We start from the raw sequence: 13,611 nt of genomic DNA, 5'->3' as shown, positions 1-13,611 counted from the left end.
TCACAATAGATAATCATTCAAATTTATGTAATGCTAATATAAAACTGACATCTTGTAACTATTTTCAAAGTTTTCTGCTAATAGAGCCAGTATATGAATAGCTGCCACTCTACTTTTTATTGGGTACAAGAAAATGAGCGAAATTAATTTAAAAGAACTCTGTTCTAAATGAAAACTAGGAGCACCTGGCTGGCTCAGTCAGTAGAGCATGTCTCTGGATCTCAGGGTCATGAGTTCAAGCCCTATGTTGGGCATGAGCCTATTTAAATAAATAAATGAAAACCAATTTTTCACATAATGATGTGTAAATGTACCTTCTGCAACTACACATCTTTAATTAATTTTCTGGAACACTCTTCTTAAAATAACTAGGAACTTTGGAGTAGATGATGTTGCTTCTTTACAAAGTCTGTCTCTCAGTTTCACATGGTCCATGTTATCACTCTGGCCCCAGTGGTAGATGGTAACATAAATAAGCATTTTATGCAGGTTACTAGCTTATTATCAATCTTCTTGAAAAATATTTGCTTTTTAAATTAAACATGCACTTTCATCTTATTAAAATTTTTGCCTCAGTGATTCATTGTAGAAGTCTTACAACACTTCCTCACTGGCCTCTTTGTCTATGGAGTTGTAGCCCTTAGAAGCCCCAGGTCTCAGGCATAGGTCTCAGGCCACAGTTTATGCACTAGTCTTGGTTTTAACTCTGTACTGCACAAGGCCTTTGCCTTTGAGTTGGCGAAGAAACATTCCTGGGATGAGCACAAACTCCAGAGCAGGCCACGGCTTCAGGGCATGGTCATCAGCCTTATTTCTGCTTCTGCTTTTGGCCCTGGTGATTTCCTCACTTTCTTATTAAAAGCACAGTTTAAAAAAAAAAAAAAAAAGATGTTTCTTCTCTGTGAAACGGGCATGATGATGATGCCAATTCTATAGAGCTAATGTATGTAGAACACTTGGCATACTACTTGATAAATAATTAGCATAAAGTGCTAGATCATATTCTTCTACTAGTATTTCTTTGTATTTACTTTAGGAAATTTTTTCAAAATTTTGAGTCTAGTACATTATTGGGTACAGCGCATGTTTATAGATTTCACAGTACCTATGAGAAATTTTTGTTTTGGAATGCCTGGGTGGCTCAGCTGGTTAGGTGTCCAACTTTGGTCTCTGCTCAGGTCATGATCCCTGGGTTGTGGGACTGAACCCTGCTTTGGGCTCTGTGCTCAGCACAGAATTTGCTCTTGTACCTCTCCCTCTGCTCCTCCTCACCCTCAAAAAAATAAAATCTTTAAAAAAATATTTTGGTTCTAAATATGTTTGTTTGGGTCAGCAAACCACTGCACTGTGTTTGTATAACTGTATCTCCCTGAAGCCACACAAAGAACATTTGTATCTTAGGGAAATGTGCTATACATTTACAAACATATGAAGTTTTGTGTAAGCTATGATTCAGCAGTGTTAAGACTAAAATCAGCAGAGGGATCTGGGTCACCAGTGCTTCCTCAGTATAAAAAATAGCACAAAACTGCTTAATTTTAAATTTCATGAGAAATTTCATTTTTATTGATTAAAAACATGATTGTCTATGTGTATATACACAAACATACATTAAAATATTTGGAAACTTAAAATATATTTTTTGCATGTGACCTCATACGCTTGATATAAAAGCTTATAAAAATTCAAAGCAGTATATACTTGCTAATAATTACCAAGAGTTTGATCTTACTGTATTTTCGTCAGAATTTCTCAGAAGAAAATGCTCCGCATCACTTGCCATCAGGGAAATACAAATCAAAACCACAATGAGATACCACCTCACACCAGTGAGAATGGGGAACATTAACAAGGCAGGAAACAACAAATGTTGGAGAGCATGTGGAGAAAAGGGAACCCTCTTGCACTGTTGGTGGGAATGTGAACTGGTGCAGCCACTCTGGAAAACTGGTGGAGGTTCCTCAAAGAGTTAAAAATAGATCTGCCCTACGAACCAGCAATTGCACTGCTGGGGATTTACCCCAAAGATTCAGATGCAGTGAAACACCGGGACACCTGCACCCCGATGTTTACTTTTTATTTATTTTTTAAAGATTTTATTTTTTTATTTTTTAAGATTTTATTTATTTATTCCTGAGACACACACACACACTCACACACACACAGAGAGAGAGAGAGAGAGGCAGAGACACAGGCAGAAGGAGAAACCGGTTCCATGCAGGGAGCCTGATGTGGGACTTGATCCCTGGTCTCCAGGATCATGCCCTGGGCCAAAGGCATGCTCTAAACCACTAAGCCACCCAGGGATCCCCCTACCCTGATGTTTCTAGCAGCAATGTCCACAATAGCCAAACTGTGGAAGGAGCCTCGGTGTCCATCGAAAGATGAATGGATAAAGAAGATGTGGTCTATGTATACAATGGAATATTCCTCAGCCATTAGAAATGACAAATACCCACCATTTGCTTCAACATGGATGGAACTGGAGGGTGTTATGCTGGGTGAAGTAAGTCAATCGGAGAAGGACAAACATTATATGGTCTCATTCATTTGGGGAATATAAAAAAATAGTGAAAGGGAATAAAGGGGAAAGGAAAAAAAATGAGTGGGAAATATCAGAAAGGGAGACAGAACATGAGAGACTCCTAACTCTGGGAAACGAACTAGGGGTGGTAGAAAGGGAGGTGGTGGGGGTGGGGGTGACTGGGTGATGGGCACTGAGGGGGGGCACTTGATGGGATGAGCACTGGGTGTTATTTTATATGTTGGCAAATTGAACACCAATAAAAAATAAATTAAAAAAAAAGAATTTCTCAGAAACTTCCCAACTAAACCTACTAGAGAAATAAAAGAGGACAACAATACACTAAATAAAAGCCATCTGGCAATCAAAGCAGTATACATTTAAATTATAATTTTTTTTTAGTTTAAACAATTCTTAAAATCCTTTCAGAAAATATACTGAACCATATTTTAAAATATATGAGACTTTTTTTCTCCTTTTACTGCTCCTTGCAAAAATCCTAGAGAAATGGATAGTGAGTGTGTTGGTACAAGGTGCTTTGAACACAGGCTATGCAGAAGGTCTGGTTTGCTGTATTTCCTCTGAGTAAAGCAATGAAGATAGAAACATGTGGACAGCAACCTACATAAATGCAACTTTGTGGAGCTTGCTATGTAGTAATATATTCTTCATATAATTTTTAAAGAACTTTTCCTAGCCAAATAAATGAATCATGCTCATTATAGGACAGTTCAGAGATTAAAGTATGGAAAAGAAAATAAAGACACCTCTACCACATAGAGGCACCTACTGACAATATTCTGGTGTGTTTATTTCCCATATTTTTTTCCCTAAGCAAACAAAAAATATAAACATTGTATTATTTACAGAATTAAATATCCTGCTTTTTCCACTGGGTAAAATGGTAGTGAGTTGCTTACCTTTCCCTTTATATGTTCTTTGAAAGAATTTATTTTTTTAATGGCCAATAGAAACTTTCATTGAATGGATATACCATAATATAAAATAAAGAATGGTATTTCTAATTTTATAGCTTTTATTTTATATAAATAAAATTTTTATGTAAAATTTTAAAAGCTATAGAATTATAAATATATGTCACATTTTTGACAACTAATGCCTCCCAGAATGCAATAAATAGTACATGGTCTCTTCATGTTTTCATAACTCCTTAAACTGGCAAAAGCCAACAAGTTAGACACTGCACAAGGATACCACACTCTGAACATTTCAGGTCATATCTCAAGGGTCCATTTGAAAGTGACACGTGTCTATACCATCACACATGGATAATTGAAGGTCTGCTTGTGAAGTCCACGTGCTGAATTCCTACAAGCTGTAAAACAGAGTTGATGGGTTTGTGATCCAATCTATTTCTATCACGGTGTATAAAATGGATGTTGTTACCTAAAAGAGAATAGAATAAAAGGCAGAAGTTGACATATAGTATTATTCTTTTTTTTTAGATTTTACTTATTTACTCATGAGAGACACAGAGAGAGAGGCAGAGGCATAAGCAGAGGGAAAAGCAGGCTCCCTGTGGGGAGACAGATGTGCCACTCAATCCCAGGACCCCAAGATCACAACCTGAGCCAAAGGCAGATGCTCAACCACTGAGCCACCCAGGCGTCCCAGTATATAGTATTATTCATTAGATTTATTGCTTATTAGAATCAAGGAAGCCTTTCAACTTTTAATTAGTCTAAAGGGAAAAATTAATTGCCTGGAGTTCATAATATTCTCTATATAATGCCCTAATAATTTTTAATTAAGGTAATAAAGCATAACAAGGATTATGGTTTAAATGAGTGATACTTAATGTTTTATGAGATCCAAGGGGAAAGATTCTTAAATTATAACCTCTGTTAGGTTTTATTAGATGTAATTAAATAAAATGTCCTGTCAAACAGGCAGAATATGGAACTAATATAGATATCAAGCTGGAAAATCACATCTGTTTCTCAAATGTAATAATGGAATAAATCACTCACTTCAAAAAAAAATTCACTCCCAAACACTGATTTAATAGGCTATCTGCATTACAACCATAGACCAAAAGAGGCTGAAAAATCAGGACATTGACAAAGTCAGTTATAATACACTTAGATGTCCACAATCCTTTTATCTGTTTAAATAACAAATTCATAATTTATAGGTCTAGGGTCTTTTTTACTTTAATTTTTGGACTCAAGACTACAATTTTAATGTAAAACATACAATTAAGTAAATGTCATAAGAAGTATATTTTCTGCATTGTACTTACCTGTGGTACTTATAATAATCACTATAAATTTAATATCATAAATTGGCTGATTATCAAATAAGGCAAAATGAAATATAGGTTTAACCAGGAAAAGTTTGTATAAATATGTATACCCAGCTCTTTACTTAGAGGAACTACATTTCTTCCAGCAGGCAGTATCAAGATATTCTCCTTATTATGTTCCCAACTTGGCACACAAATGATGGTCTCTGTGTGCTCGTCACTTACACACCTGAACATGTGGTTAATTGATGCTGAGACATGGAGATTAGGGACTCAAAATAGGTCTGAAGATGGAAACAAGCCATCCAAAAATATGGCTCAATGTCATTCAGGGCTAATCTAGAGGACTTATTCTCATAAAACAGGGCCTCTTTTTTTTTTTTTTTTTCTAGTCTAACTGGTATAAATCCACAAGAGAAGGATAGATAAAATTAAAGGTTTTAGCTAGCCACAGTGCTCCAGCTGCAGAAAGCCCAAAAGCCATAATGTGTGGTCAAAAGCCTCCTTCTAAAGACTTCAGACATGTGGAGTTTATTAAAGTAAATGTTAATTTTATAACTTCTAGAAGCTACATTCACTAATGTGGACAATTTTAAAGAGGAAGAACAACAGAAAAATGTATTCACAATTTAGTGATTCACACTGTTATATGTGAGTGCCTGTCCCTGACTACAATACTTGATCATGGTAGAGATCCAACACTCAACCATGTAGCCAAAGAAATTCCAGGTGGTCCAAAGTGATCAATAAAGCTATTAAAACTATGTGGCTTATAGTAATTGTTACCAAATGAGCTGTCCCTGGAGCAGAGTTCCCTGACACTGAGCAAGTTTTGGAATCTTGTTAGATAGAAGTAACTGGAGTGATTTCTGCTATTGAACAAAAAAAAAGAAAAGAAGAAGAAGGAGAAGGAGAAGAAGGAGGAAGAAGAAAGAAGAAGAAAGAAGAAGAAAGAAGAAGAAGAAGAAGAAGAAGAAGAAGAAGAAGAAGAAGAAGAAGAAGAAGAAGAAGAAGAAGAAGAAAGGCTTGATGGTTTACTCTCTGTGAAAATGTTCACTTCCATGAACTTTTTTTAAGATTAATTTTTTTAAAGATTTTATTTATTCATGAGAGATAGCGAGAGAGAGAGAGAGAGAGAGAGAGAGAGAGAGAGAGGCAGAGACACAGGCAGAGGGAGAAGCAAGCTCCCTGTGCAGAGCCTGATATGGAACTCGATCCCAGGACCCCAGGATCATGACCTGAGCCAAAGGCAGATGCTCAACCCCTGAGCCATCCAGGCATCTGAAGATTTATTTATTTTAGAGACAAAGCATGCGAGTGTAGAGAAGTGGGGGAGGTAGAGAAAGAGAAAATCTCGAGCACGCTCCCCGCTGATTACAGCTCATGCAGGGCTTGATCCCACAACCTTGAAATCATGACCTGAGCTGAAATCAATTATCTGACGCCTAACCTACTGAGCCCCGCAGGCGCCCCACTTCCATGAACTGTTTGGTTTTTTAAAAGATTTTATTTATTTATTCATAGAGACACACATAGAGTGAGAGACAGAGAGGCAGAGACACAGACAGAGGAGAAGCAGGCTCCATGCAGGGAGCCGGACGTGGGACTCGATTCCGGGTCTCCAGGATCACACCTCGGGCTGCAGGTGGCGCTAAACCGCTGAGCCACCAGGGCTGCCCCCATCCATGAACTGTTTAAATAGTTTTATAGACATATATAATTCACCAAACCACTACGGATTTTTCTATCCCAAATACCTGAGATCATTCAGGCACATTACAACCAGTAAAAATACACAGATGCCTTTGAAAACAGAGGTGACCCCTACAAGCACAGAATCATGACTGTTACAATGTCAAATTGCTATTTTTACATAGTATCTATTTTATGAAGAAATGCACAAAAAGAGTGCTGGCTTTGGACTTTGCTGCTTACCTGGACCTAGGATGAGGGTTCCACCTTGCTGAGCAGGGTCTCCTTGAAAATCAAACAGAGGGCCAGTCACTGCCCTGCACAGGCTCCGAATGCTTCCTGAGAGTATATTTGATTTTATGTGAGGGCTCTTTCCTGAAATATTGGGAAGTGTCTTTAGATATTATCATTTTATATTCAATCAGATATCAGAAGATAATGGTAGTGCTCCTGTAAAACATTCTTGTTTTGAAGCATAGTTGACACAGAATGGACATCAGTTTTGAGCATACGATGTAGTGATTACACAGCTCTATGGTTGGGTGAGGCTCCCCACAAGTGTAGCTGCCATATGTCACCACACAACACTGGTACAATACCACTGACTACGTTCCCTATGCTGTACCTTTCATCCCCATGATTTCTTCATTCCATCACTGGAAGCCTGTACCTCCCCCTCCTTCACCCATTTTTGCCCATCCCCCTTGAAATGTTCTCTTTCTTGTGTTATCTTACTTTCAACTTGTCTTCTTCCTTCAAAGAAAGGTTTCTCAGCCTTTCACTGTTGACATTCTTGACCACGTCTTTGTCCAGTGCCATGTAGGCTGCTGAGCAGCATCACTGCCTGTGTATCCACTAGACGTCACAGTACCATTCACTGAAGTTCTGACAAACCACAAATGTCTGCAGATAACACCAAATGTCCCCTTGGTTGAGAACTACTATGTTGAAGGAAGAAGTGATGAGATATCCCAGTCATCTGCCACAGAAAAATGTCAGCTGTAGGCACCTCAAACTGGCAGTGCTTCCCCCTACTTTTTCTTTCATACAAATTTTTTTTAATTTATTTATGATAGTCACAGAGAGAGAGAGAGAGAGAGAGAGAGAGAGAGAGAGAGAGAGGCAGAGACACAGGCAGAGGGAGAAGCGGGCTCCATGCACCGGGAGCCCGACGTGGGATTCAATCCCGGGTCTCCAGGATCGCGCCCTGGGCCAAAGGCAGGCGCCAAACCACTGCGCCACCCAGGGATCCCTCTTTTATACAAATTTTAAGTAATCTCCACACCTACCATGGGGCTCAAACTCTCAACCCCAAGATCAAGAGTCCCATGCTCTACTGACTGAAGCAGCCAGGTGCCCTTAATGCTTTCCCTTTTCATACCCCATTTCTTATCTGTTTAATCTCTCACCTACTACTATGTGTCTACACTCCTTTTCAAGAGACACTGTGGCACAGACTGGTATAGGCTCATCAAAACCCACTTCCTCTTTCTGGGCCCACAGCTAAACTGCATTTCCAGTCTTCCTGGCAGTTTGGTGCAGCCAGGTGACTATGTTCTAACTCATGGGTAAAATGATGTGGGTCTTTTCCTGGTCAGCTCCTCAAAACTTTCATGTTCCTTCTACAGTCTTGGAGGCCTTGGGTTGAAAATGCCAGAGCCACGAGATGAGAGAGGCCCGGGTCCTTTCCCCTGTGTCCCTGCTGCTTGGAGGAAAGGCATCTCAATAGATACATACACCCATCTTGAAATGAACAGAGAAGGAAATGGCCTCTCCCAGGCTCGGCTACCAAGACCTCGGGAGTGGTCTGTAACGACAGATAGTCCAGCTGCCTCTCCATCTTCCCATGGCTGTCAGCTTTTCTAACTCCTTTCCCACAGTGACTAATACTGCACTTTCTCTTCCTCTGAGCAAAGGGAACCAGTCTCTTTACCTTTCTTATAATTTATCTTTCTCCTATCCCTGCCTTTTATGTCATGCTTTTTTTTTTTTTTTGGCTTTTTGTTTTGATGGTTATGCTGCCTTTGACCTGCCTGAATCCTTAAGTATTTCCAGATATCTATCTTTTTCTTTCCTCTCTCTGAGTCTTCTATTTCCATGATGATGCACAGTCATCTTACCAAGAAACAAATACGGCCCAATAGCTTAGAGACCTGAGTAAAAGACTAAATTCTCCTGTTCCCTAGGATTTTATATCTAAAATATTTAAAAATCCAAATACCTAAGAAGGGGTCATTTAATATTTCCAAAATATTAGAAATTCAATTGAAGGAGATTCCATGACCTAAAATTTAACAATCTTTGCTTCAAACACAATCTAATTTTGCCCAGTTAAATTTAGTCCTTATGTACAAAACTCCTGTTTTTCAGTCTTCTACAAACCCATTACTCCCTGGTATTTAAGGGCTTTATTTTCTTATTCTTTGTCTTTATAAAATTTCCATTAATTTAAAGTTATATTTTAGTTCCTTAATCTTCAAGTAGGACTATTCTCAGATTGATTCTGAGATTTCTGCTTATTCAGAGAGAAACTTTTAAGAGATTATTTTTTAAAAGATTTTATTTATTTATTCATGATAGACACACTTAGAGAGAGGCAGAGACACGGCAGAGGGAGAAGCAGGCTCCATGCAAGGGGACTGATGCGGGACTCAATCCTGGGCCAAAGGCAGGCACCAAACTGCTAAGCCACCCAGGGATCCCTAAAAGATGATTTTATGAGAGAATACTATTTCCTGGTTGGAAATATAGCACTTTAACACAGGTCACAGGACTTTAAAAGATGTGAATATAACTTCTCTAATAATTATAAGCATATATTTTGTTCAGAATCCATTTTTACAATTCTGTATTTTTATTGTGTCAATGAACAGTGAGGTGTTACTAAGGTGAAACTCACAGTTTAGATCTGGAGTGCTAAATGATAACTTACGCTGGGACTGTTAGAACACAGAAAACAGTCTGCCAGTAAGTAAGGCTCTCAATCTATACATTGCCATTTCCTATACTGAGGAGAAACACTCTTGGTACACTCTACGTGTATGCTAGTTCATCATTAGTTTTAATAAAGTTTAGGTTGCTTTTCTCAAAAACAGCAGTAAAGGCATCATGTCAACTCTATGACTTGACAGTTCCCAACCCATCCCCTCCTCTCCATCTCTACTTCCTGCCGTTATTTCTTTCCAGCCTATTACTACCCCCCACTACTCGCTCTGATCTGGCAAGTTCCAACTACTCATCCACAGTGGACACATAACTATAACTTCTCCACCTCAAATGCCTGATGGTGCCCCCACTGCCTCCAGAACAAATCCAAGCTCCTTGACAGGTCACCCCAGACTCGGCCTGAATTAGCCACAACCTGTCCCTTGGCTCACACCAATTCCCAAACTGGCTCCTAAATTCTGGCCTGACGTAGGGACCCCCACTTCTCCAAGAGTCACAGTTTTTCATCCCTATCTGCCTTTGCATGTGCTACTTTCCGCCAGCAACACCCTTCCCCAGTCTCACTTCACCCAGCTAACTCCTTTAAGAGAGGGCTTAGATGACACCTCCTCTGAGAAGTCTTCCCAGATTCTTCTCTCCCCTCATATTTCTGGCATCGGTATTCCCAGTACATGTTCTCTATTACAAGCCCTTAAATTGTAATCAGCTGTTTGCCTCTGTCTCCCAGAAGAGAGTATGAGTTTCAGGATGGTAGGGTCTGTTTATCACTGTCCTCCTGGGAGCATCCACAAGGTGGAGATTAAGGACAAAAGCTCAACAATATTTGCTGAGGAAGAATTTGAGTCTGAGTTCTCTCAACTGGCATTTCAGAAGCCATTCTTTCTACCTAATACACACAGAAATAGTTCACCTAAGACTGATGAAGCTCTCTTAATTACAAAGAACTGCGTTAAAGGCAGGGATGTGGACCTTGTGAAGACAAAATCTCATACTTCGACTAACTCTACTATCTGGCCACCTTAAGTGCATTAATAGGGCATATGACACAGTACAAGTTGCTATTCAAGTTCAACGAGGGAAACAGCTTCGGCTTGGAGGTGGGCTTCAAATGAAAACTAAGATTTCATCAGTTACAAAACATGCAGCTTTAAAAGCCATGGTGTTAAGAAAATATAACAACTCAAGCAACATTACTTTTCATTTAATGGCAGAAGTAAAATGTAGTCGTTGTTAAAAATACAAAAGCCAGTTTTCTAACTTCCATATTTTGGGGTAAGCATGGCAGTATCTTTTAAAACCTTTCTCATGACACATACACACATATGTACTCTCCATCTTTATGAAAATGTTTTTTATTTCCACAAAAATTGAATCATACTGAAAACACTGTTCTCTAACTTGCTTTCCTCACTCATTTAGTACTTCACAAACAGCTGTCTATGTCATTATACCCAGGAAACGAATCTTTGAGACTCCGGTGTATCGGGCCCACTTACTAGAATCATAAAAAGCAGCCTGATTTGTGAATTTACCATTTGTTTTCCTATGCACAAGTGTGAAAATGCACCATCAATGTTTTCTGATGAGATGTTTCATGTCTTACCTGAAGAGGCAATTCCTTCACCTCTTTTCATTCCCAATTTTTTATAGATTTCTCTCTCAGGATCAACATAGATTTCATGAGAATACCCAGTCAGTTTGCAGAAAGGCTAAAAAAAGATGTTTGGAATTTGTATAAATAAAAGTGAGAGAAAAGTAATGATAACCTATCTTTATTTTAGCAATGCAATCTACAGTTAGCGGTTCAAATAAAATAATTTTTATGTCTGAAACAGATTTGTTAGTTTCTCAATTTCTGATATATTTACCTCAATATGATGGTAGGATGACTGTCCAATTACTATAAGGGTGATATCTGCTTCCTTTAGGAGAAAAAAGGGGCAGGTACATATTACCAGAAATTATATATATTTTATAAAACCTCCCCTTATCCAACTCTTCTGTTCCATTCGAATGCCACCTATAGGCTTCTAGAAGAATGGAATAAACAGCAAAATTGTGTGAGTCAAAGCAAAGCAATGTCTGCCAAAATGTTCATTCAGTCGATCTCTTAAGAACTTCAAGATATTATAGTCAACATCTCCAAAAAAAAATCTCAATGCTCCACCCAAAGGCATACACTAAAAAAGAATAAAAATTATTGAAGTAGGCTTAATCAGACAGGTTTTATTTTTTCACATCCCAATTAGTAAGGCCTGATGACAACAGATCTTAGTTTTACCAAGGTTGTCCAATTCTTTCACTCAAAAGCTCATCTGGGGCTCATCTGTGCCTGAGAAATAACATATATATGTGGTTGTCACAGGAATGTGGAAGGCACATCCTAACAAATACAAATGTTAACCTTTAAGATATTTTAGTATTTTCCTAAACAACTATTCCGAGTGGGTTTTTTTTTTTTTTTAAGGTTTTATTTATTTGAGAGAGTGAGCTAGAGAGAGAGAGAGAGACCCAGAGCGAACTAGCTGGGAAACAGGCTTCCCCACTGAGCAAGGAGCCCGATTTGCCTGGACCCCAGGACCCTGGGATCATGACCTGGGCGGAGGGTGGACTCAACCCACTGAGCCACCCAGGCGCCCCTATTTGGAGTGCTCTTATTTAAAAATAAATAAAGGGAATAAAATATCAATAATTTCTAGCATTTGCGCTTTTGGTTATCATTCAACATTGCAAATAGGTTACTAACATCAAAATTATTATGGTTGGTATGTTAAGAAGCAGGTAGTAGCGAATAAAGGAGGAGAGAAAAGACCTCGACGGTCTCCCTCTCTTTCCTGAAGGTGTTGGAGAGATGTGTGGGAAGGCTGAGGGCCCGCGGCGGGGAGGGGTCGTACCCTGCACCTCACCCCACCGCGCTTCTTGTAAGATGACTTTGAAGCAGGGCGCGCTGCGGCTCTCAGGAAACTTACCTGTAAGACACTCTTGGGGATTTTGGCCAGATCTTCTACGTATTCCTTGCAAATGTAACACAGGAAATGCTGAAATCCCAACACGGCACAAAGGACAAGTTAGCGACCGATGCCCTCGGGCTCCAGAAAAGCCCGAGCCCTCGATTCGGCGTGACGCTAACGAACGCCCCTCCCGGCTGGCAGAAACGGTGTGGAGGGCGCCCGGAGGGCCTTAGACCCGGGGCGCACCCCCCCCCCGCCCCCGGGCTCCTCTGCGGCGCGAGGCCTCGGCTGCGCTCGGCTTGCAGGCCTCCGGGAGCCCGCGAGCGCAGCCGCAGATCGCCTGGGAGCCCCAGGACTCCGCAGGGGTGGCCCGGCCCCGGCTCCCGCAGGCCCCGACGGCCCCCGCCCCCGCCCCCCGCCCCCCGCCCCGGCTGGAGGCAGCCTCGGCCCGGCCCTGCGCTCACCCGCACGAACACCACCACGGCCCGACGCTCCCGGAACAGCGCGCCGAACGGCACCCGCCTCCCGGAGGCGTCCAGCACCGGTAGCTCGGCCACCGCGGCGGACAGGGGCTGCCCGCGCTCGGGGCCGCTCGGGGCCGCGGCTGGGACGGCGCGGCCGCTGACCTGCTGCGTGACCGGGCCGGGGGCGGGGGCGGGGGCGGGGGCGGGCTCGGCCATGGCGCCCTGCACCTGACCCGCCGGGTTCGCGCCACCGGGCCCGGGCGGATACGGCCGCGAGGAGAGTCGGGCGGCGGCCGAGCTGGGCGCACCGGGCGTGGCGGGAGGACCGGGAAGGCGCACGGCCAGGGGCGGGGCGGGGCGGGACGCCGAGGGCGGAGCTGGGGTCCAGGCAGGCGCGGGGCAAACTTCGGGGCGGTGCCGGCCGTGCAGGCGGTGCGGGGGCTGCGCGGGGGCCCCCGCCGCCCGAAGGTTAGGCTCCGGGGGTCGAGATGCGCAGGCAAGAGCGGTTTTTTTTTTTTTTTTTTGAGATTTTATTTATTTATTCATAGGGACACAGAGAGAGGCAGAGACACAGGCAGAGGGAGAAGCAGGCTCCATGCAGGGAGCCCGACGTGGGACTCGATCCAGGGTCTCCAGGATCACGCCCCGGGCTGCAGGCGGCGCTAAACCGCTGCGCCACCGAGCTGCCCGGCAAGTGAGGTTTAAACCTCCTGCGCGTTTTCTGACTCCGTCTCCGGTCTCCGAGGCGAGAAAATGTTGTTGAGGAAG

At 41.9% G+C, this 13,611-nt stretch overlaps 1 protein-coding gene across 1 annotated transcript; it reads right to left on the bottom strand.

Moving 5' to 3' along the window:
* Positions 1-1,536: 1,536 nt before the first annotated feature.
* Positions 1,537-13,188, bottom strand: PRXL2C (peroxiredoxin like 2C). Its single transcript, XM_025423090.3, has 6 exons — positions 12,844-13,188; positions 12,398-12,466; positions 11,297-11,350; positions 11,032-11,137; positions 6,726-6,857; positions 1,537-3,931 (listed from the first exon to the last, which is right to left on the bottom strand). Exons 1-6 carry the CDS (start codon positions 13,057-13,059, stop codon positions 3,804-3,806), a joined length of 705 nt encoding a protein of 234 aa, XP_025278875.3. The 5' UTR covers positions 13,060-13,188; the 3' UTR covers positions 1,537-3,803.
* Positions 13,189-13,611: the final 423 nt, after the last annotated feature.

This window comes from Canis lupus, chromosome 1, assembly GCF_003254725.2.
Source record: "Canis lupus dingo isolate Sandy chromosome 1, ASM325472v2, whole genome shotgun sequence".
Taxonomy (NCBI): Eukaryota; Metazoa; Chordata; class Mammalia; order Carnivora; family Canidae; genus Canis; species Canis lupus.
This window is presented reverse-complemented; position numbering and strand designations above follow the sequence as displayed.